Genomic DNA, 25264 nt, shown 5'->3' on the forward strand with positions numbered 1-25264 from the left:
TCTTGAATTTCTGAAATTTTCTTTAAACTTTTTTTCAAAGTTTGTTATTAACGAAATCGAGGTCTTCCACCTGCAGGACTGAAAATTGTCGCCACGATTATTAGCAATCGGGGCAAAATCTCTTAAAATACGCATAATAAATATGGTTTTGCCGCTTTAAAATGACTTTGAAAACCGTGAACTTTATTAAATGAGCAAGTTCTTCAAGAATTTCTCACGTTTTTAAAAAGCAATTTAAATGTTCTTTAATTGATGGTCTGAATCAGACGTTTTATATCTTTCAGGCAACATATTTTCTAAATTATAAAACTGGTGCAACTTTTGCCGTTTTAATCTCATTAATCGCGGCGAGATATATAATTTTTAATCATCAAAATTTTGAATTTCTGAAATTTTCTTTAAACTTTTTTTCAAAGTTTGTTATTAACGAAATCGAGGTCTTCCACCTGCAGGACTGAAAACTGTCGCCACGATTATTAGCAATCGGGGCAAAATCTTGTAAAATACGCAAAATAAATATTGTTTTGCCGCTTTAAAATGACTTTGAAAACCGTGAACTTTATTAAATGAGCGAGTTCTTCAACAATTCCCCACGTTTTTAATAAGCATTTTAAATGTTCTTTAATTGATGGTCTGAATCAGACGTTTTATATCTTTCGGGCAACATATTTTCTAAATGATAAAACTGGTGCAACTTTTGCCGTTTTAATCTCATTAATCGCGGCGAGATATATAATTTATGATCATCAAAATCTTGAATTTCTGAAATTTTCTTTAAACTTTTTTTCAAAGTTTGTTATTAACGAAATCGAGGTCTTCCACCTGCAGGACTGAAAACTGTCGCCACGATTATTAGCAATCGGGGCAAAATCTTGTAAAATACGCAAAATAAATATGGTTTTGCCGCTTTAAAATGACTTTGAAAACCGTGAACTTTATTAAATGAGCGAGTTCTTCAACAATTCCTCACGTTTTTAATAAGCATTTTAAATGTTCTTTAATTGATGGTCTGAATCAGACGTTTTATATCTTTCAGGCAACATATTTTCTAAATGATAAAACTGGTGCAACTTTTGCCGTTTTAATCTCATTAATCGCGGCGAGATATATAATTTAACATCATCAAAATCTTGAATTTCTGAAATTTTCTTTAAACTTTTTTCAAAGTTTGTTATTAACGAAATCGAGGTCTTCCACCTGCAGGACTGAAAACTGTCGCCACGATTATTTGCAATCGTGGAAAAATCTCTTAGAATACGCAAAATAAATATGGTTTTGCCGCTTTAAAATGACTTTGAAAACCGTGAACTTTGTTAAATGTGCGAGTTCTTCAACAATTCCTCACGTTTTTTATAAGCATTTTAAATGTTCTTTAATTCATGGTCTGAATCAGATGTTTTATATCTTTCAGGCAACATATTTTCTAAATGATAAAACTGGTGCAACTTTTGCCGTTTTAATCTCATTAATCGCGGCGAGATATATAATTTATCATCATCAAAATCTTGAATTTCTGAAATTTTCTTTAAACTTTTTTTCAAAGTTTGTTATTAATGAAATCGAGGTCTTCCACCTGCAGGACTGAAAATTGTCGCCACGATTATTAGCAATCGGGGCAAAATCTCTTAAAATACGCAAAATAAATATGGTTTTGCCGCTTTAAAATGACTTTGAAAACCGTAAACTTTTTTAAATGAGCAAGTTCTTCAAGAATTTCTCACGTTTTTAAAAAGCAATTTAAACGTTCTTTAATTGATGGTCTGAATCAGACGTTTTATATCTTTCAGGCAACATATTTTCTAAATGATAAAACTGGTGCAACTTTTGCCGTTTTAATCTCATTAATCGCGGCGAGATATATAATTTAACATCATCAAAATCTTGAATTTCTGAAATTTTCTTTAATCTTTTTTCAAAGTTTGTTATTAACGAAATCGAGGTCTTCCACCTGCAGGACTGAAAACTGTCGCCACGATTATTAGCAATCGTGGAAAAATCTCTTAGAATACGCAAAATAAATATGGTTTTGCCGCTTTAAAATGACTTTGAAAACCGTGAACTTTGTTAAATGTGCGAGTTCTTCAACAATTCCTCACGTTTTTTATAAGCATTTTAAATGTTCTTTAATTCATGGTCTGAATCAGACGTTTTATATCTTTCAGGCAACATATTTTCTAAATGATAAAACTGGTGCAACTTTTGCCGTTTTAATCTCATTAATCGCGGCGAGATATATAATTTAACATCATCAAAATCTTGAATTTCTGAAATTTTCTTTAAACTTTTTTCAAAGTTTGTTATTAACGAAATCGAGGTCTTCCACCTGCAGGACTGAAAACTGTCGCCACGATTATTTGCAATCGTGGAAAAATCTCTTAGAATACGCAAAATAAATATGGTTTTGCCGCTTTAAAATGACTTTGAAAACCGTGAACTTTGTTAAATGTGCGAGTTCTTCAACAATTCCTCACGTTTTTTATAAGCATTTTAAATGTTCTTTAATTGATGGTCTGAATCAGACGTTTTATATCTTTCAGGCAACATATTTTCTAAATGATAAAACTGGTGCAACTTTTGCCGTTTTAATCTCATTCATCGCGGCGAGATATATAATTTTTAATCATCAAAATCTTGAATTTCTGAAATTTTCTTTAAACTTTTTTTCAAAGTTTGTTATTAACGAAATCGAGGTCTTCCACCTGCAGGACTGAAAACTGTCGCCACGATTATTAGCAATCGGGGCAAAATCTTGTAAAATACGCAAAATAAATATGGTTTTGCCGCTTTAAAATGACTTTGAAAACCGTGAACTTTGTTAAATGTGCGAGTTCTTCAACAATTCCTCACGTTTTTTATAAGCATTTTAAATGTTCTTTAATTCATGGTCTGAATCAGACGTTTTATATCTTTCAGGCAACATATTTTCTAAATGATAAAACTGGTGCAACTTTTGCCGTTTTAATCTCATTAATCGCGGCGAGATATATAAATTAACATCATCAAAATCTTGTATTGCTGAAATTTTCTTTAAACTTTTTTCCAAAGTTTGTTATTAATGAAATCGAGGTCTTCCACCTGCAGGACTGAAAATTGTCGCCACGATTATTAGCAATCGGGGCAAAATCTCTTAAAATACGCAAAATAAATATGGTTTTGCCGCTTTAAAATGACTTTGAAAACCGTGAACTTTATTAAATGAGCAAGTTCTTCAAGAATTTCTCACGTTTTTAAAAAGCAATTTAAATGTTCTTTAATTGATGGTCTGAATCAGACGTTTTATATCTTTCAGGCAACATATTTTCTAAATGATAAAACTGGTGCAACTTTTGCCGTTTTAATCTCATTAATCGCGGCGAGATATATAATTTATGATCATCAAAATCTTGAATTTCTGAAATTTTCTTTAAACTTTTTTTCAAAGTTTGTTATTAACGAAATCGAGGTCTTCCACCTGCAGGACTGAAAACTGTCGCCACGATTATTAGCAATCGGGGCAAAATCTTGTAAAATACGCAAAATAAATATGGTTTTGCCGCTTTAAAATGACTTTGAAAACCGTGAACTTTGTTAAATGTGCGAGTTCTTCAACAATTCCTCACGTTTTTTATAAGCATTTTAAATGTTCTTTAATTCATGGTCTGAATCAGACGTTTTATATCTTTCAGGCAACATATTTTCTAAATGATAAAACTGGTGCAACTTTTGCCGTTTTAATCTCATTAATCGCGGCGAGATATATAAATTAACATCATCAAAATCTTGTATTGCTGAAATTTTCTTTAAACTTTTTTCCAAAGTTTGTTATTAATGAAATCGAGGTCTTCCACCTGCAGGACTGAAAATTGTCGCCACGATTATTAGCAATCGGGGCAAAATCTCTTAAAATACGCAAAATAAATATGGTTTTGCCGCTTTAAAATGACTTTGAAAACCGTGAACTTTATTAAATGAGCAAGTTCTTCAAGAATTTCTCACGTTTTTAAAAAGCAATTTAAATGTTCTTTAATTGATGGTCTGAATCAGACGTTTTATATCTTTCAGGCAACATATTTTCTAAATGATAAAACTGGTGCAACTTTTGCCGTTTTAATCTCATTAATCGCGGCGAGATATATAATTTATGATCATCAAAATCTTGAATTTCTGAAATTTTCTTTAAACTTTTTTTCAAAGTTTGTTATTAATGAAATCGAGGTCTTCCACCTGCAGGACTGAAAATTTTCGCCACGATTATTAGCAATCGGGGCAAAATCTCTTAAAATACGCAAAATAAATATGGTTTTGCCGCTTTAAAATGACTTTGAAAACCGTGAACTTTATTAAATGAGCGAGTTCTTCAACAATTCCTCACGTTTTTAAAAAGCATTTTAAATGTTCTTTAATTGATGGTCTGAATCAGACGTTTTATATCTTTCAGGCAACATATTTTCTAAATTATAAAACTGGTGCAACTTTTGCCGTTTTAATCTCATTAATCGCGGCGAGATATATAAATTAACATCATCAAAATCTTGTATTGCTGAAATTTTCTTTAAACTTTTTTCCAAAGTTTGTTATTAATGAAATCGAGGTCTTCCACCTGCAGGACTGAAAATTGCATCACGATTATTTGCAATCGGGGCAAAATCTCTTAAAATACGCAAAATAAATATGGTTTTGCCGCTTTAAAATGACTTTGAAAACCGTGAACTTTGTTAAATGAGCGAGTTCTTCAACAATTCCTCACGTTTTTTATAAGCATTTTAAATGTTCTTTAATTGATGGTCTGAATCAGACGTTTTATATCTTTCAGGCAACATATTTTCTAAATGATAAAACTGGTGCAACTTTTGCCGTTTTAATCTCATTAATCGCGGCGAGATATATAAATTAACATCATCAAAATCTTGTATTGCTGAAATTTTCTTTAAACTTTTTTCCAAAGTTTGTTATTAATGAAATCGAGGTCTTCCACCTGCAGGACTGAAAATTGACGCCACGATTATTTGCAATCGGGGCAAAATCTCTTAAAATACGCAAAATAAATATGGTTTTGCCGCTTTAAAATGACTTTGAAAACCGTGAACTTTGTTAAATGAGCGAGTTCTTCAACAATTCCTCACGTTTTTTATAAGCATTTTAAATGTTCTTTAATTGATGGTCTGAATCAGACGTTTTATATCTTTCAGGCAACATATTTTCTAAATGATAAAACTGGTGCAACTTTTGCCGTTTTAATCTCATTCATCGCGGCGAGATATATAATTTTTAATCATCAAAATCTTGAATTTCTGAAATTTTCTTTATACTTTTTTTCAAAGTTTGTTATTAATGAAATCGAGGTCTTCCACCTGCAGGACTGAAAATTGTCGCCACGATTATTAGCAATCGGGGCAAAATCTCTTAAAATACGCATAATAAATATGGTTTTGCCGCTTTAAAATGACTTTGAAAACCGTGAACTTTATTAAATGAGCAAGTTCTTCAAGAATTTCTCACGTTTTTAAAAAGCAATTTAAATGTTCTTTAATTGATGGTCTGAATCAGACGTTTTATATCTTTCAGGCAACATATTTTCTAAATTATAAAACTGGTGCAACTTTTGCCGTTTTAATCTCATTAATCGCGGCGAGATATATAATTTTTAATCATCAAAATTTTGAATTTCTGAAATTTTCTTTAAACTTTTTTTCAAAGTTTGTTATTAACGAAATCGAGGTCTTCCACCTGCAGGACTGAAAACTGTCGCCACGATTATTAGCAATCGGGGCAAAATCTTGTAAAATACGCAAAATAAATATGGTTTTGCCGCTTTAAAATGACTTTGAAAACCGTGAACTTTATTAAATGAGCGAGTTCTTCAACAATTCCCCACGTTTTTAATAAGCATTTTAAATGTTCTTTAATTGATGGTCTGAATCAGACGTTTTATATCTTTCGGGCAACATATTTTCTAAATGATAAAACTGGTGCAACTTTTGCCGTTTTAATCTCATTAATCGCGGCGAGATATATAATTTATGATCATCAAAATCTTGAATTTCTGAAATTTTCTTTAAACTTTTTTTCAAAGTTTGTTATTAACGAAATCGAGGTCTTCCACCTGCAGGACTGAAAATTGTCGCCACGATTATTAGCAATCGGGGCAAAATCTCTTAAAATACGCAAAATAAATATGGTTTTGCCGCTTTAAAATGACTTTGAAAACCGTGAACTTTATTAAATGAGCAAGTTCTTCAAGAATTTCTCACGTTTTTAAAAAGCAATTTAAATGTTCTTTAATTGATGGTCTGAATCAGACGTTTTATATCTTTCAGGCAACATATTTTCTAAATTATAAAACTGGTGCAACTTTTGCCGTTTTAATCTCATTAATCGCGGCGAGATATATAATTTTTAATCATCAAAATTTTGAATTTCTGAAATTTTCTTTAAACTTTTTTTCAAAGTTTGTTATTAACGAAATCGAGGTCTTCCACCTGCAGGACTGAAAACTGTCGCCACGATTATTAGCAATCGGGGCAAAATCTTGTAAAATACGCAAAATAAATATGGTTTTGCCGCTTTAAAATGACTTTGAAAACCGTGAACTTTATTAAATGAGCGAGTTCTTCAACAATTCCCCACGTTTTTAATAAGCATTTTAAATGTTCTTTAATTGATGGTCTGAATCAGACGTTTTATATCTTTCGGGCAACATATTTTCTAAATTATAAAACTGGTGCAACTTTTGCCGTTTTAATCTCATTAATCGCGGCGAGATATATAATTTATGATCATCAAAATCTTGAATTTCTGAAATTTTCTTTAAACTTTTTTTCAAAGTTTGTTATTAATGAAATCGAGGTCTTCCACCTGCAGGACTGAAAATATTCGCCACGATTATTAGCAATCGGGGCAAAATCTCTTAAAATACGCAAAATAAATATGGTTTTGTCGCTTTAAAATCACTTTGAAAACCGTGAACTTTATTAAATGAGTGAGTTCTTCAACAATTCCACACGTTGTTTATAAGCATTTTAAATGTTCTTTATTTGATGGTCTGAAGCAGACGTTTTATATCTTTCAGGCAACATATTTTCTAAATGATAAAACTGGTGCAACTTTTGCCGTTTTAATCTCATTAATCGCGGCGAGATATATAATTTATGATCATCAAAATCTTGAATTTCTGAAATTTTCTTTAAACTTTTTTTCAAAGTTTGTTATTAATGAAATCGAGGTCTTCCACCTGCAGGACTGAAAACTGTCGCCACGATTTTTGCAATCGAGGCAAAATCTCGTAAAATACGCAAATAAAATAGGGTTTTGCCGTTTTAAAATGACATTGCGCACCTTGAACTTTATTAAATGAGTGAGTTCTTCAACAATTCCACACGTTTTTAAAAAGCATTTTAAATGTTCTTTAATTGATGGTCTGAATCAGACGTTTTATATCTTTCAGGCAACATATTTTCTAAATGATAAAACTGGTGCAACTTTTGCCGTTTTAATCTCATTAATCGCGGCGAGATATATAAATTTTCATCATCAAAATCTTGAATTTCTGAAATTTTCTTTAAACTTTTTTTCAAAGTTTGTTATTAATGAAATCGAGGTCTTCCACCTGCAGGACTGAAAATTGACGCCACGATTATTTGCAATCGGGGCAAAATCTCTTAAAATACGCAAAATAAATATGGTTTTGCCGCTTTAAAATGACTTTGAAAACCATGAACTTTATTAAATGAGCGAGTTCTTCAACAATTCCTCACGTTTTTAAAAAGCATTTTAAATGTTCTTTAATTGATGGTCTGAATCAGACGTTTTATACCTTTCAGGCAACACATTTTCTAAATGATAAAACTGGTGCAACTTTTGCCGTTTTAATCTCATTAATCGCGGCGAGATATATAATTTATCATCATCAAAATCTTGAATTTCTGAAATTTTCTTTAAACTTTTTTCAAAGTTTGTTATAAATGAAATCGAGGTCTTCCACCTGCAGGACTGAAAACTGTTGACACGATTATTTGCAATTGAGGCAAAATCGTGTAAAATACGCTAAATAAATATGGTTTTGCCGCTTTAAAATGTCTGACGATTTATATCTTTCAGGCAACATATATGAACTGTTTTAGTAACATTCAAACAATAGAATACTTGAAATAAAGAGATATGAATATCTTTTTTTTCAGTTTGCTCTCCATTTTAATCATTTCAAATAGTTCATTCTGCCCTGAAGACCAATGCAATTTTTATATGAATTAAGTTTGCAGTTTGATTTATTATATTAACTTCTGAAACGCGAGAAAGCAATCAGGAGTTCACACGTGCATATCAGATTTTGTATTCTGCCAACACCCTCCTTAGCCACTTTTTGGTCACGCCAGGAGCAAAACTTGCAACAAGTTAAGAGCGCTCACACGCGCGCCGAAGTGAATCTGTGATAATATTTCCAAGCTAATTACCGCGGATCAGCTTTCGCGGCCGGGGAGCGAATAATTTTTCACGTGTTTCGTTGCGTCAAATTAATCAACTGAAAAAAGAGAGATTGCGCCGCGTGTAAACACACACAGAGCGGGCACGCTTATGATATTTAATTCATAAAACTCGTCAGCGGGGAAACAAATTCGGCCCGCTGGCTCATGCAGGCGCACACTAATCAAACACACCAAGTTGATTAATTTAGACAACACGGGCGCGCAGATTAAAGGCAGGGGCGATCGCGTGACCGCACCGCCGCGGCACCAAACTGATCGCCCTTTGATTTCGACCAATTTCACACGCGCCGTTTTTCACGTGCAATGCAATAAGTCGTCGGGGCAGTGCTAAAATGGCAGCTTTAGCCATTTTGCGGTGTCCGTGTCAAGCTCATAAAACTCGCATCATGTGCAAATTTATCATTCCGACATGCATAATGCACCGCACTCGGGTCGCGCCGCACGCTCTCGACCGTGAAAAATGTGCCGGTGAAATTTCTGCTCCATTAAAACTGCAAAATTATTCCGTCCACTCTGCACACGGAGTTTTATCGGGTGATCTCATTCACTGTACAGCGAAAACAATTCGTTAATTACTGAATTCATTGCTTTCCACAATGCATTTACCATAATGCTAATTTTTCAGTAAATATTTGAATTTGTAAAATTCTTTTTAGATTTTACCGCCACGGTATAATCTTTATTATGAAATTCATTATTATTTCTCCATTTAGTTTCAGAAATTTGTTTATTGGGTTCAATAAATTACGTAATTTTGTTTAAATTCCATTGTTCTGCAATTTGAAAGGAAAGCAATTGTTAGACAAAATCAAGGTTCGCGCATCACAACAATGGAACATATTTAGATTGTTGTTTCAGCCTGCTGATCGGTGGATACGCTTTTATTACCCAATCAGAACGCTCGGCAACAATCAAAATTATTGTGATGCGCGGACCTTGGACACAATGGCACAACCACAGTAAGCAAGAATTTTGCTAAAACTTCCGAGATCAAAAAGACCCCATCCGCCGCAGCGATCCTCGGTTGACAAAGTTTTTGTTCTTCAATTTAAAAAATTTATTTTTTGGTTTATTTCATCCCGAAATAACTTATTAAGTTTTGCGTTATTCGTCTTCGATAAAAGCGAATGGAAATCGACTGCATACAGGAAAGTCTCGGTCGCTCTAGTGTGGCTCAAATGCAATCGTGACAAGAATGACATTCTTGACAAGAGAGTGTCCGCTGATTTTTCTGCTTGCTCACATTCGTCGCTGCCGCCGACGCTCAATGCAATGATAATGATGTTATTTCACCCCCACTGCATCAGCACTATTGTCATCTCCGAGTTTTGCAGGATTGCAAAAAAGCACTGATTGCGCTTATTATGCACCGATATTGTACGGTGCAAAAGAGTGGGTGGCACAATTTTACGGAAGATGTTGAAATAGTTGCTATAAAAGTATCAATTTAATTTTTTATAATCTTCTGCATACAAAAAAAAAAAAAATTAATTAAATTTATTATAGATTAAATATAATTTTATTTACAATTTTAAAATTTTGAAGTTATTGCTGTCTTCAATTGAATTAATAATTAATAAATTAATTATGTGAAACAATTTATTATTAAAATTGTAGTAAAGTAAAAAGTAGCTGAAACTGAAACATGCAGCAAAATTGCATTTATGCGATTTAAAAACATTTAATTAGAAACTCGGCAGTTTTCCTTTTCCTCATTTCATTTTGGAACTCTTGACAAGAAAAGTAAATTACAAGGACTAATAAGATTTGTTTGAATAATTGACACTCGAGGAAATGATCATGGAAATGAAGAGATCGGGCTTTTCCTCGTTGCAAAAATTGTTTTTTTTTTCAACGATGAAAAGCCTAATCTGTTAATTTCCACTAATAATGAAGTATAAATTATTTTATCTGACATGCAGAATAATAAAATTTTATTTTTTAAATTAATTATAATTAATCAGTTTGACACGCCCAATATTGAATTTACGTTTCAATATTTCTAAAATGAGCTGAAATAGATCGAAATGCGCTCTTGAATGAAAACTTCTGAAATAAACCAGACACAATTAGCTGGAAAGCCGCGCGTTAAACATAAACACCCGTTAGATTGGGGTCAGTCGGAGACCGTTGCAGTAATACTTGAGCGCCGCGTATCACGGAAAGGGCAAAACACGGTGTCTGCTGACAAAAACGTGTGTGTCTGTCAAGAGGCAAAGAGTGCGCCTTTGAAACGCGAGATGATTGCGCAAAACACCGAGAGCCAGAGTCGTTGGTCATTCAGGTTTGCAGTTGAGCGAGGGAGAGAGAGAGAGAGTCGGTCCGTTTGCTAATAATAAAGGTGTCACTCGAGCAAAATCCACTTAATTTCGTGCCGACTCGCTCACTCCCTCTCACTCACTCGGATGCAAATGGACGTTTAAGCCTTGATAAATGGCTTTCAGTGGCCCAGCTCGATTAATATTCGCAGCGCGCATTCAGTTTTGCACGGCGGCCCAATGTAGCAGGCATGAATAAATGACCACATAATTAATCGTCGCCGCCGCCGCCAAATAAAACAGGGGCTGCGGGAAAAACACATGTTTCGTGTGCCAATGGCGGTTTTTGCCGTTGTTGCGCGGCGCGTCCTGCCTTTGTCTCAAATCCGCTTTCTGACGTTTTCCAGTTCCGCCCAACATCCTGGACGAGGAGAGCACGCAGTCGGCAGTCGCCGTTAGAGAGAACCAAAATATTACCTTGACGTGCAAGGCCGATGGCTTCCCGTCGCCGAAAATCATGTGGAGGAGAGAAGACGGACAAGGAATAACAATTGACCGCCGCAAGAAAGGTAATGCTTTGCTTCAACCACTTTTTTCCTCACGCTCGCTTGACCCGCGCTTTCCTGAACAATTCACTTGAATTCTTGGAAACTTATTAATATAAAATTTAGTTTTATTTTATTTTGATCTATTTAATTAAATAATGGAGAATCTGCATGACAAACATGGTCATTTTTATAAAATTTATTTTCTTATTTCTGATTGTTCTTTATTTTTCCACATTGTTTACATTGACATTGAATTTCTGGAAACAATTAAAAAAAGGTATTTTTAGACAAAACGGCAAGAATTTTGCTAAAATTTAAGATCACAAAGACCCCTTCCGCCGCAGTGAACGTAGGTTTTTTTATGTAATATCGTAACATAATTTTAATTAGCATGTAATGACTTGACGTGTTCTACGGGCAACATTAACATGTTTTGGAGGTATTTTTGTGCTTGTTGATGACTGTAAATTTGTGCTCAAATGAATAAAACAATTATCTAATCTAATCTAATCTGTATTGCTCTTTATTCTGAAAGATTGCTAAATTTTGAGTATATCTATTTGAAAATTCCAAACCGTTGCGTCTCAATCAAAAGAAAACCTAAATACGAGAGATTCGCGCGAAAAACGTGTGAGAATTGAGTAGCCAATCAGATCCATCAGTTTGTTCCAAAAACTACAGAATTTGGTCACATTGGCGCTGCGATCGCTGATTTTGCCAAGTTTTCTGCAGCGCCGTGGGGCATTAGTGGCAAAATCAGCGATCGCAGCGTCAATGTGACCAAATTCTGTAGTTTTTGGAACAAACTGATGGATCTGATTGGCTTCTCAATTCTCACACGTTTTTCGCACGAATCACTCGTATTTAATTTTTCTTTTGATTGAGACGCAACGGCTTGGAATTTTCAAGTAGTGTTTTCACAAGATATGCTCAAAATTTAGCAATCTTTCAGAATAAAGAGCAATACAAATGACCGGAGAGGATCTTTAAGCATCAGTGAAATGATGAATTTTAAAATATCACTTTGGCTATGCCAATTTAAATGAAAGAGACCAAACGTTAATGAAAATTTCAATGAATGATATTTCATTTTGACTAAATGACTTCAATTTTTGTGAACGTTTAAGCAGGTGTTTGATGTTGCCCAAATGAGACCAAGTAAACTTAAAAAACGTAAAAATGACTGCTGAGTTAGAAGTGAGCAAAAAAAAGACAACAAGCTGCCGTGCAAACGCAAACAACAGAGGCAGACACGCAGCCGTAAAAACAAACCGCAGCCTGATGATTTTATAAGCACGGTGCTGCTGTTGGTGCATGACATAAAATATTTAGCCAATATCTGAGGGAATGCAGACCCGCAAAATAAAATATTTCCTTCACGTAGCTCAGACATTATTCATGTTATTTTATTCATCGGACAATGGACCAAGAAAGTTCTCTGCTCGTGCTGCAATATATTTTTATTCCGTCGGCTCGCTCGTCTTTTATTTAGAAGGGTTGCCTTCATACATAGTTGAAAACCACGCGCGCGTTGCTGCTGTTTGTTGTGTGCCGCTGAGAGCCGCCGCCGCCGCGCAAGAACGCTTGCTTGCTTGCTTGCCTGGCGACTCACTCAATTGCTTGTTGCTGAATTCGCTGCAGCCCGCGCGTCTGATCAAAGTACTAAACTCTTAAATAAAGCGTGACATTCACCACTCATGTTTCGGAAACTGTCCCGAAATAATTGTCAAGCGTCCTGAAACCCTGGAAACACTCTCAACATCAAATTTACTTTCCCATCCTCTGTAAGGATTTTTTTTTAGCAGGAACTTTTAAATCTCTTCCAACTTTATTAAAAAGTTAGTTTATGTTTTTTTTCCTTATTTTATTTAAATTTCTGTACAGATTATTATTCCATTTGAGATGCATAAATAATTTTTCTAGTTGTTTGCTACATTCTCGTGTGCAGGAAGATGCATCGGATGTTTTAGGCAATGCGCTTTACATAAATGTCATGCAAGTTGCATACTCTTTGAAGTGAAAATGCCTGTTCATTTTAATTGACACTAATAATTTGGTTTTAATTGTTCCGGATCTGGATTTTAAAGAAAATAGATCCAAATATTTACATTTAATTAATTAAAAAATATAAATAAAATTGGATAAAAACAATAATCGTCTTGGTCTGACCTTAATTGTAAAAAAATTAGCTAGCAAATTTTTTTTTTAATTTTTTCTTCAAACGATTTTTAACGTTGATAATTTACCCCCTTTCAAAAACAGCTGCACGGAGGAAAAAAATTGGCCGATTAAATGCGAACGGCCCCGGAAGTGAGCAGAGCAAATCAGCACCACAGCCGGCAATTAGTGCCGACAATTAAAAAGTTGCCTGGCGAACGGACTGGATTGGATTGGGGTGGTGGCGGATAAAAAGCGGGCTGGTGGCGCTTTTTGTTGTGGCTCAAAGGGCGGTCGACGGCACTCGCTCGCTCGCTCGCTCTCTCACGAAGGGGCTAACGCGATTAAGCGCGCCAAGGGTGAATGGCAAGCATCTCGTCGAGCAAAAGGGCTCCGCGCGCGCCGGAGTCAAGTCAGACATGCTAATGAACAAACATACTTCTGTTGAGCCTAATCTGATTTATATCCCTTTCCCTGAGCTCAAATTTGCATCATTATTGCGTCGCGCAAGACGAGTGCGGCTGCTTCTGGGCGAGCGAGAAATGACGATGATGATGAGAGAATAAGCTTTCGCCATAATGAAGCGAGCCTCTCTTGTGTCGAGTGCTCAAGCGAAATCACTTTCTTTTTTCTCGCTAATTTTACATCTGGCTTTATTAATTAAATTAGCGCATTTCATCAGCTCGGGATGTCTGAGTGAACTTTGCACGCTGTCAGTATTATCAGGTAGTTTTGAAAAGTTGTTCTGCGAGAGAGGCGGCAAAAGTTTACTAATATTTCGCGGCATGCGCCGAGAGCAGTCAGCCTGATTTTCACAGCGCGATGAATTGGAGCTCTTTCTCTTTTCTAAAGTGCAAAAGTTTATCTGCTTGTCGGTGGCGAGACAAAGAAAAATTTCCGCACAATAAGTTCAAAGGTCATGCGAGTGAAGCGATCCTTTGAATATTTTATCGGTGCAGTGCACACACATAGAAAAGTTTTTCGCCCCGCACAAAGCGCCGCTTTCCTAGAATATATCCAAAGCAGTCTATTACTTTGATGGGAAATTATAAAGGGATGCGAGTTCCACTTAAAAATAGCAAAAATGCCAAGCATTATTTCACTTCAATAAATTTCAGGACTTTCAAACTTTTGCTTATTGAATAATTTGAATTATTGAATAATTAATAAATCTTCATGAGATGCTCATTTAAGTAATAAAAAAAATATGGCACGTTTATTTTCAGTTGAATATTTTATATAAATTTATTAATGCAATTTGTTAACCGACTTTTAAGTTCAGTTCTCCTTTCAAATATATACTGAATATATTGAGGAGCTCATTTATTGCCCAAATCATTCGACCTGCTGTTAATGAAGTAATTTAGCTTCCGCTGTTTCAGTGAACGTCTACGACGGGGATCAGCTGAACCTGACGCGGATCAGCCGCACAGAGATGGGCGCTTACCTTTGCATCGCCACCAATGGAGTGCCACCCTCCGTCAGCAAGAGGATCATAGTCGACGTTGAGTGTGAGTACATCTCATTTTTCTTTTTGGTCCTCCACAAGTAAAGAAAAATAATTTTTAATGAGCGCGCGACGGGTATTTTCTCGGTTTTAAAAATGTTAAGACACTTGTGCGGGCGTGAAGAGGCTTCTTTTGAAAAGCCCCTTCACCGGCCATGAATGAGCAACCGGCCATCTTTTGTGTGCACCTCCGTGTATAACGACGACATCGTCGGTGAGACGCGAGCAAGTGCAATATTTTATTTCTCAGCAACTCGAGCAGCATCAAAAGTTCACGGTACTTGATTTCCAAAAAAGGTGCGCTCGCTCGCTCTCTCGTCAAGCCCCAATTCCTCGGCTCGTTCTCGCGCGCGCCTACCTTATACGTTTGTATATATTGGCCCCTAACATCCCCTGATATCTGCAGAGAGAAAGAGAGAAAAGGTTCGCTCTCATAGCAGGGGCGCGCGCGAATATTTTATACATGCAATTTACTCTTTCGGGAAATTTATTCTGGATGATTGAAATTGAAGGGGCGTTGGGAAATAAAGTGCTTACACACATACCAATGGTCTTGTTCGCCCGTCTGGGCAGAAAAAAAGAGATCGAAAAGATCGTGCAGGTAGAAAATAATTTAAATTGAATCTTAACAAAAGTTGAATAGGTGAATTTAAATAATTCACTATATTTATTAACTTACTAAACTGCAAAATAAAATAATGATCAAAATCCTTTTTCATTCCAGATGTATAAAAAAACCAATTTTTGTTAATTGAATCTTCTTTGTCTATTAGTTTATAATTTAATAACTATTCAGCTTTAATCAAAATTATCATCGTCATTTGATTCTATCAATCAAATAATCATTCTTTTCTCTTTTAATTGTAAGTACAAGAAATTGTTACATGGAAGTGAAGAACTCGGACTTCTTCCTCGTTGAAAAAAATTGATTTTATTTATAAACAAATGGCTCTTTACAAAACAATCATAATCAGGGGAATTAGTCCATGTACAACATTTAGCAAATGAAAATGTCAAATTAAAAGAGTAACCATTTAATTAATTTATATTTATTCTCTAAAGTAAATGACAAAATAATAAGTTCTGTCGATACATATTTTTTTAATTGCTCTCAATCTCATTTAATTCTAACTATTACGTTAAACGACCCACCTTGCATTGCGTCGTTTTTTTTCTTCTATCACGTGAATGAGAGCGTCGCCGACTGCCATTAATGATAATCGACGTGACGCGGATAACCAGCTTTTTTTCTGCAAAGTGCAAATGGCCTTATCACATTGAGTGTTTTCCAATATGCTGGCTTTGCAAAGTTGTCAGCACGCATAGACCTCTCTGTGCTTTTTATCACGGAATTGAATATCCGCCCCCGACTCGAATGAAGTGCTAACGAAAGTTATTTGCCAATGTATGGCCCGCGGGCTCCAATTGTGGCGCAAAACGACGACAAGCGAGCGAATCTCACACGCCTCGCCCTAAGTAAGTTGAACCCAAACGCAAATTGACTGCGGTGCCGTTTCGCCGCGGGCTAATCTCAATCTTGCCGGCAAAAATAACTCATCCATTCGATTTGCATTTTGGCGCCACTTCCGCACGTTCCCGGTGAAATGGAAATTTAATTACTTTGGAAATTTGCGCCGCTTTTGTCCGCGAAATTTATGTCGCGAATTAAGAAGAAAATGCGACAATGGCGCGGCGTACAATGTTTTCATTTTCTTTGTATTTAAAATTCTGGGTGCAACAGATTAGTCGGAAAGCACGTTGCAAGTGAGACTCACTTATTTGCATGAAAATGAACAAACACACAGAGAGAGAATGGCGGGCACGAGCCAAAAGGCCCGGGATGTACAACTGAATTAATCTGCGACTGTGATTAAATCCGCTCGTTCGCAGCCCGAGTGCTGCGCGCCCGCCCAGGAATTACGCCCTGAAATGTTAATGTTCGGTGCGCCGTATTTATTATTTTATTTAAATTCGCGTGCTCCGGGCATTAGTCGAGCATTGTGCAGCAACAACAACAAAATGCGCGCCGCCGCCGCTTCATAAAACTCTCGCAAGTCGCGAATTGTGTTTGGGATTTGCAGCTTTCGCCCTAGTCTAGTGGTGAGATTCGCTTATTTAATAAATTTATTCCTTGATGCCAATAAAAAAATGTTAAAACATGATTGAAGAAATCGACGCTTGAGGAGATGATCATGGAAGTGAAGAACTCGGGCTTTATCCTCTTTGTAAAAATTGTTTTTATTCAAAATAAAAACTGTTCTACCAGTTTTGGTCACAGTCTGCGACCCTATTTCATGAGCAAGAAAAATTTCCTCTCCCAATCAATCTGTCTTTAGGTTTGTAGCTCATTTTTGTATTATTCAGCGAGCAGCGCGTTTGCTTGTGAAATAGGTCGTTACTCAAATTTGCCAGTTTTAATATTGTGAATTTTTTGTTTCAAATTGTGGCTTTTCAATTTGCTGACGTTTTTGTGATTAAGTAAAAATTATTATATAAAATCGTGATCAAAAGAGGGCGGAAAATGAGGTATGATTTCCTGTTAAGTGATAGAATTAGTTGGTCAAAAGTTGATATCGATTGGATATTTTCTGTGTTTTCAATAATTTAATATTCAGAAAATAATACGTAAATTTCAAAAATTAGTTTATTTCCAGTTTAGTAGCTTATATCTCGTAGTCATCTATTTTTTATTTCTTTTTTATCGCAAGATTATAATGTAACGTTAAGTTGATCCTAGGCCACGTGCCGTTCCCTTGGCTACCGCGTTTGCGGCAACGGAGGTCCAGTTTTCCGTTCCATGAAGCTTTCGACGAAACACAAATTGTGCATGCAGCGTAATTGAGCAGAATACGCAGAGATAAATTTGATACAAAAATGTAGAACACAGCAACATGTAAAGCGCCGCTGGTGCCAGCAGCATCTCTGGTGTAGCGAATCGCATTTGCGAAAGAAACCAGAGCGCGCGGAGGAAATAAAATCACTGCTGCATTTCCCAAGATTGTCACAATGTTATGCACGAGCCCCCGCAGCGAGTTGGTATCGCGCAGTTTTGCTCCGCGCTCGATCTCTTTCAATACCATTAAGTTGTGATATTATTGCAGAGGGTGCAAAAATGGATGGGTCGCCCAGACGCTGGGGAGGAAGAGCGCAATCACATCTGTACGCGAGCAAAAAGCCTCAAAATGAAATAAAAAAAATCCCGCATTGAACGGAATTTTAGATTGACGCGATGCGTGACGCTGAAGTTTCGTGTCCTTTTCTAAATTAAAGAGACACCTTCGGTCGGGATCGGGTTGCGAAATTCCCATTAGCAAAACATACGGGAGAGCGGAAAAAAATCAGTCACGACATAGTTCCGCGCGCGCTGCGTAATAGCTTTCTCGTGTCGCGCACGAAAAAATGCATTCATCCTCATGTTGTGCGCCGTGTTTCACAAAACACGATGATTTATTTTCATTTCGCTTACTTAGCCATAAATTTAAATTAGCCCAAACAGTCAGAATTTAAATTAGTCCCAAAAATTCACGAGCTTTGCGTGCCTCACGACAACGATAACGAGCAGCAGAAAAATCCATATACAGAAAAAAAACATACCAACAACGTGGGTGAGCAGAGGACGAGCTTTTGAGAATTATCTTTCCGCTCTTTTTGCTACAACATTTGTGCGCTCCGGCGTTTTTGAAATCGGATCTAGTTGCTTCACTTGACACCGAAAAGGACTAATTCTGAAGATTGCAAATGGACGGTTTAGTCGCGGTAATTGGATTCCGTTCTCGGTAGGTAGGCATGAAAAAAGAGACTCTTCTTTCTTTAATAACGAGATGGGCGCGAAATGATAGGTGGCGCCTTTATTTCTTTCTTTGCCGCGTGTCAAAGAGTGACAGCCTTAATATTATCTCTCGTTTCCCTTCCGCCCGGCAAAGGTCCTTCCCTTTCGTCGCCGGCCAAAGACAACAACAACTAGCTTCGTCGTTAATAAAAGGAGGCATCCATCATCCCAATATTCTCTCTCAGGACACTGAATTCTCGCTGCACGCGCCACCGTAATCATGATGGTTCCACGCAATTTGGCCCCAACAAACAGCTAGGGAAGCCAAACAGCCAAGTTTTACTCAAAAATGAATCAAATCTTGTTATTTGATCTACGATTTGGTGAAACTAATTAGTATGAAATCAAATAATGAAATCTCCTACGAAATTTTTCAAATTTTACAATTTTTTAATAGAATGCATTGAAACCTACTCAATTTTACTCAAATAGGATGAAAAGAAAATCCAATTTTTGTAATTGTAACTCCTCAGAACAGACCAATTTCAATCTTGCAAACGTTATTTTAAAATCATTAATATTTTAAAAATTTATTCCCCTCTGGTTGCATATTTTTTAGGGCCAAAAAACGTTATATTTTTATTTTCCACCTTCGATTGACCTGCAAACTTGGTCACTTGCTGCCCTCAAGTGGTTCCATCCTTTTAAAAAGTTTAGCAAACAAAATTGGAAAAAATTGCATTTTTTAAAATTTAAATTTTATTATAAAATTACAAAGTTCTTATTAATTTAATTATTTATTTGCGCTCATTTAATTGGTAAATTGATTAATACGGCCAAGTCAATTTAATCGTAATTAGCCTGCAGAGAAGAATTAGTCACTGTTAAGTTCTCATCGGAACTAACTTGTAGAACCCCCGCGAAGATTGATAATCTTGCGCTTGCTTTCCCCGAGTGCTCGTCTCGAGTCTCGACCCCGCTTTTGATTACATGCGTGTAACAAACGCAGTCAAGACGAGACGAGAAATCAATCTACGGCGCGCCGGCTTAATTCGGCAAGAAAGCAGTCGTCGCCCTGCTTAATTGGCACTGACGCGTTAATTAATTAACTAATTAATTTATTCAGAGACTGCGCCAATTTTTGGCGCTTGCAGCCAGCGCGGCGCCGCCATGAATAATTCAGGTGCCGGTGTCAAAATCAATTAATTAGCCGGGAATATAGATTACCCATGAGGAAGGCGCGTGCGGCACGTCATAACAATAAACAGGCCCGCCAACTGCGAATATCATCATCCCCCGCGCGCACCGTCGGCATCCTGAGGGAGCGCCGAGGTCGAAGCTACTCGCGACAATCAAGAGTCGGAAGAGCGAATTTATGCCGTTCCCGTCTCTCGTTCGCCGGACGACGCCTTTCTAATTAGTTTCGAGCAAATCTCGTGTTGCGACCCACTTTGAGTAGAAATTCATCAGAAACATCTGCATGCAAAACAGTCGCAGAGACAAAATTTTGATGTAAAATATTTGCAATATTAATTAATATGAAGTGGAAATACGAAAATGAAAGTATGAAGAGGCTTGGGTTAAAAATATGATATTTATTGGCGATATCGGTGACTGTTTAGGTTTATTTTTAGTTTATTTTACCTGAAAAAAGCCATAATATATGAAAAATATAGGTGAATATTTTTTACATCATCGTCATTAATTGTTTTTGGTGAATTTTTTGAAGTATGCATTTTTGGGTAAAATTTAAGGTGAAATTAAGGATCAAAAAATTAGATCTAATGGAGTAAGAGTGATTTTAGGTTAAAATATGTTGTTATTTTCTAAATAAATAGATGTAAAATACGAGAATTTTCAGCAAAGGTGTGATTTTAGGTTATTTTTAATTTTTACATCAACATGATGTATTTTGTCTATTGCAGCATAATTTTCCCTCATTTCTTACTATGAATTCAGAATATGATGTGATAAATCTTGTCAGGGCTGTCAAATAAAAATAAATTGCCCTAATTGTTTTATATCTCTGACAATGAGAGTAGCTCTTGACTCTGTTAATTTCATTTTAAAATTTTAATTCGCAATAAAAATAGAAAAAAAATGTGTTTTAGGAAAAGTTAAAGCCGACAAATAAATGGCCTTATTACCAAAGGAAAATACCGCCTATTTTGCTTACCATTGCCGACGTGTATGTGAATATTATATATGCACGCGCGCGAAAAATGGTGAACCTCCAGAGGCTAATGCTAATATCCTGCGGAATTTTTGCCATGTAGGAAATTAAAACAAAAGGAGCAGCCCCGTCGGTCTGAACAGCAAACAATGCTTCTCTTACATTCACTTACATTCATGTAAATACGAGAGAGAGAGCGAGCGGCAGAACAATGTATTCTCCACCGACGACGACGACGACGAGAGGCAAAAAGGATAATAATTATTATAATAGAGGCCGCAACACACAAAGTGCCATCCTACATTATCTTGACATTTACACAACAGCGTGAATAAGTGCAAGTCCCGAGGCCAGGCTTACTATTATTATGCTTGATATGTGTTTTGTTCCGCAGCATACGAAATATGTATAATATATCCCGGACGCACCGCCCGTACGCCCCATTGTGGCAAAAAATACACACGTAATTTGTCGTCCAGGGGGATGCAGCAGCAAATGAAATGTTCAAACAGCTGGGAAATCAGATATTAGCCGATTCATTGCATCGTGGGATTAATTTTTTTCTTCATTAATTCATTAATAAATTTTTTCTATAGAGAAACTAATGTTTTTTAAACATAGTAGGTGAAAACATGGAGTAAGACTAAAACACATAAATGTAAAAGAGTAATTTCGGCCCATTTTCTTTGCTGAGCAACTTTTAATTATTATATTGTGGACAAAAATCTCTGCAAAATTTACAATACGTACAGTCAGTTTTTGTATTATATTTAAAATTATTATTATTTCAGAATAATTATTTTGCAGAATCGTTTTGTAAATACATCCTTAAACTTTGCATTTTTCCATACAAAGTTGTGCATTATTTCTACTTAGTCAAAGTATTCACTTATTATTAATAGATTAATTTTTTAAGGCTACAGTTCGGCGCGAGTATTGAGGGCGGAGGTAAATTTCTTGTTTGTTTCAGTTCAATGATATATGAGTTTTCAGTGAGTTGTTCACTAGTACTGTAAAGCCTATTTCTCCGTAATGTAAATTTTGACTCAAATGCTTTTGACCTGTTGTAAGGAAATAAAATGAAATGAAATTATTGCGTAATTAGCTCGCTCACTTCGCCACTCTGCGGCCCAACTTTCACCTTTACTTAACAAAATAAATCAAAATCATAAATTTCAAACTAAAATGAAAATAAGAACTTTTTTTGAATCTAAATTATTTTTTTACGCACAGCGAGGATGCTTTTAAAATTTCCAATGTTGTAATAAATTGTTTGTTTCAATTTCTTAACGTTTCCTTCAGTTTCCTTCAAGCAGCTTCATCAGTTTCTGCGGCAGCTGCAGTGGTTCGCAATCAGCATCGACCGACAAGAAGAAATTCCCCACCGAGCAGTCAAAAATCGCTACTTCCTTGTTCACCATTTTTTTACAATAACCGTTCAGCAATTGGTAGAGCTGGTTTTCTTTTTCCAGTTGGCCCGAAGTGTGGAGAGTGTTGAAGCCGATCTTAACCGTTCCCTCCTGCATCACATCGCCTTCTGCACCCACAGGGTACGTCAGTTTCCAGTAGATCTCGGGCACCCTGTAGTTGTTCTTGTAGATGGTGATGTCCTTCACCAGAATGTTGTTGTTCTTGTCCGTGTTGATCACCATTCGGTTGATGCTCCGATCTCGACTCTTCCCCGTCCAGCCACAATCCAGGGGCAACTTGAGAGTGCCGAGGGTGCCGGTCAATACGACAAGACCCTTCTCTGTGTTGGCAGCCATACTTTGGGTCTTTTCCTCGACTTCTGTATTCCAAGCTAGGTTGAAACTCTGCCACTGTGGCGCCACGTTGAGCATCGAGCTGGTCGCGTCCTGTTGATACTTGAAGGGGAAGTCGTTGCTGGCCGACAGGTGGCCCCTCGACAGGTACTTTTCTGAGTCGGCGACGGGCACAGTTGATGTGCCGAACATTTTGTAAAGAACGTCTGAACTACGTAACTTCTTCACGGCGGAGGGAAGGCACGTCGAGGACATTACATGTGTGTACCAATTTTTGCCGTACGTTGAGGAAATATCTATCAAATCTTGTTTGCCGTAAGCGTGGAAGAAACCTTCGTACCTTTTGCCAACGCACACCGCTCTCTTGATGTCTTTGGTCATCGTCATCCTGGTCAGCAGAACATTCCAGTTCTGGTCGAAGACGCCGTCAAGCACGCGCACCTTGAAGTACACCTCGTTGTTAGAGGCGATGACCAGCATGGAGAGGTCAAAGGTCTTCAGTTCGCCGTTATTCTCGTGCTCCTCAAAGGTCACGACTTGCTTTGAGTGGCATGACTCGCTCAAGGGTGTCTTTAAGTCGTCAACTTTCGCGTTGTTTTCGTAGAATGTCCCTTCACGGCATTCCAACTCGGCGTACGTTTTGCGTCTACGTCGCACCAGTGAGTTCCTTTTGCCGGAGCACGCTAGGACCACCTTTTGACCATTCGGCACCCGCATCAGGGCCGGGTTGTGTTTTCCAATTTTTGGTGGCAGAGGCGCGTACAAAGTTGAAAATGGACCAACCTTCATTTGCGGGTTGATGAATAAAGGACGAGCTTCGTTGCACAAATCCTCCTTCCATTCACAATCTGTGAAATATGATCAACTTATTTTTAAAAGAAATTATTGATTAAAAATTAAATAATATTAATTATATCTCATCAATTTTTTTTCAATATGTACAAATTCTCCGAAAAAAAAAATATAAAGTGATATGTTATTGTTATATGCAGTAGCTTGTAATTAAAATATCATGGAAATTTAATCATAATTTAAGATACATCATTAAATTTAAAGAAATTACTTGTGCAATTTATTGTTCTTCAAATCAATCATAAATTTAGATTATTGCTGTAGCTTAGAAAACTCACCTAAATTATTTTTAGAATGTGTTCCTCGGGTAGCTTCCACACTAAAAGCAATCAAAATTGAGCAAAAATAATATTGTAAGTATGAAAAATATAAGTATTTTTATATATGTATATGTTAAGTTGAATTAATTATTTCATGTTACACTTCAATCCTGTTAAATAAATATGTAAATAATAAATATGTTCGATACTTTAAATCAATTCATAATTAAAAAAAAAAATTGACAAAAATAATTTTGATTAAATTCAAATAATTATCAAATTACATCCGCTTGCATTTATACAAATGATAAATTTAGCTACCTGCTATGTATCAGAATCAGAAATACAATGGGTAGAAGCTTGAGCACCAGCCTGCCGTCCAACCATGGCGACGCCATTTGAACATAAGCTTAAGGGGTTTTTTATTCAAAGTTCGCTGCATGCTTTTCATTATCTCAGGATGTGGTTTCTGCCAATAATCAGAATTTAAACTTCAGGAAAAACTAATCTTTGCTGCTTACTTGGCTTAATAGAGGCTATATATTATAAAACAACACTACTTCCCCATATATGCCTTATCAGATCTGATTGTGGGTTTTGACGTTGCACAATCTAAAAAAGCCAGTGCCGTATGATACATTTAATAAAATATGTACATATACATAGATATTCTACAGACATAGTTTCAATTTCAAAGTTTATTGACGACGCTAATCTTCAGGCAATATCTGCCCAAATAATCATACATAAATTCAGAAATATAAAGTTAAACATAAAACAATTTTAGGATTTTTCTACTCTTTATTAACTTTTATCAAGAAACAATACAAAACAAAAATTTTATTTTGTTCCCCGCGGATAGCATTATTTCATTGCTTTGTTTATTCTTCACAAATTAGTCATAAATGAAATGGAAAATTATGTGAAGAAATGGCAGCATCTCTGGCGAACAAATCGCAAAAGGTATTAATTTTATTCATGGAACTTTAAAATCAGATAGAGAGAATCATTAGAGAGAGAAACATTAGTTTTAAAGATCAAGTACTCTTTTGAAATACCTGAAAATACCTCGTCTTCACTCTTTTTAAGTTTGCTAAGCAAAATTTTGTTAAATTAACGTCTTTAAAAATTAGCTCATAATCTATATAAAATATACTTTCCGACGTTTTCATCATCAAATCTGATTTCCAGTGGAATCTAAATTTTTATAAATCGCAGCACGAATCCCATTTTTTGAAATTTTCATTCAGCTGAAAAAAAGTTGCAGATGCGTGCGATTATTAGATAGCGAATTTTTCAAGTTATTCGTTTGAAGCATCGACTGGGCGAACGTCTTCGGAAGCATGTGGCAGTCGTAAGCGCGCGATCGGTCGTGTACAAACACACACTTGTGTGCTGCATTACTATTGCAGTCGTGTAGCAAGCGAGAGCCATAACACGGCCCTGATATCAGTAAAGCACTCATCTGCTCGCGAGGGAAATATTTCTTGCGGCGGCGGAGTCTGCGGCAGCGCC

At 36.2% G+C, this 25264-nt stretch overlaps 2 protein-coding genes across 4 annotated transcripts in view; one reads left to right on the top strand and one right to left on the bottom strand.

Annotated features, from left to right (window-relative positions):
• Nucleotides 1-25264, top strand: part of LOC132198667 (lachesin-like) — a 137026-nt gene that overhangs the window by 102148 nt on the left and 9614 nt on the right. For 2 of the 3 annotated variants that reach the window (XM_059622819.1, XM_059622821.1), the window contains exons 5-6: nt 11128-11289; nt 14793-14936. In XM_059622819.1, the coding sequence (XP_059478802.1) occupies nt 11128-11289; nt 14793-14936 (306 nt within the window). The remainder of the gene's footprint in view (nt 1-11127; nt 11290-14792; nt 14937-25264) is intronic. The other variant, XM_059622820.1, reaches the window with a different exon arrangement.
• On the bottom strand, nt 20419-24162 carry LOC132198666 (uncharacterized). Its single transcript, XM_059622818.1, has 3 exons — nt 24071-24162; nt 23768-23808; nt 20419-23485 (listed from the first exon to the last, which is right to left on the bottom strand). The coding sequence occupies exons 1-3, from the start codon at nt 24145-24147 to the stop codon at nt 22173-22175; spliced, it is 1431 nt and encodes a 476-aa protein (XP_059478801.1). The 5' UTR covers nt 24148-24162; the 3' UTR covers nt 20419-22172.

Source organism: Neocloeon triangulifer, unplaced genomic scaffold, assembly GCF_031216515.1.
Source record: "Neocloeon triangulifer isolate White Clay Creek 2 clone unplaced genomic scaffold, ASM3121651v1 ptg000013l, whole genome shotgun sequence".
Classification (NCBI taxonomy): Eukaryota; Metazoa; Arthropoda; class Insecta; order Ephemeroptera; family Baetidae; genus Neocloeon; species Neocloeon triangulifer.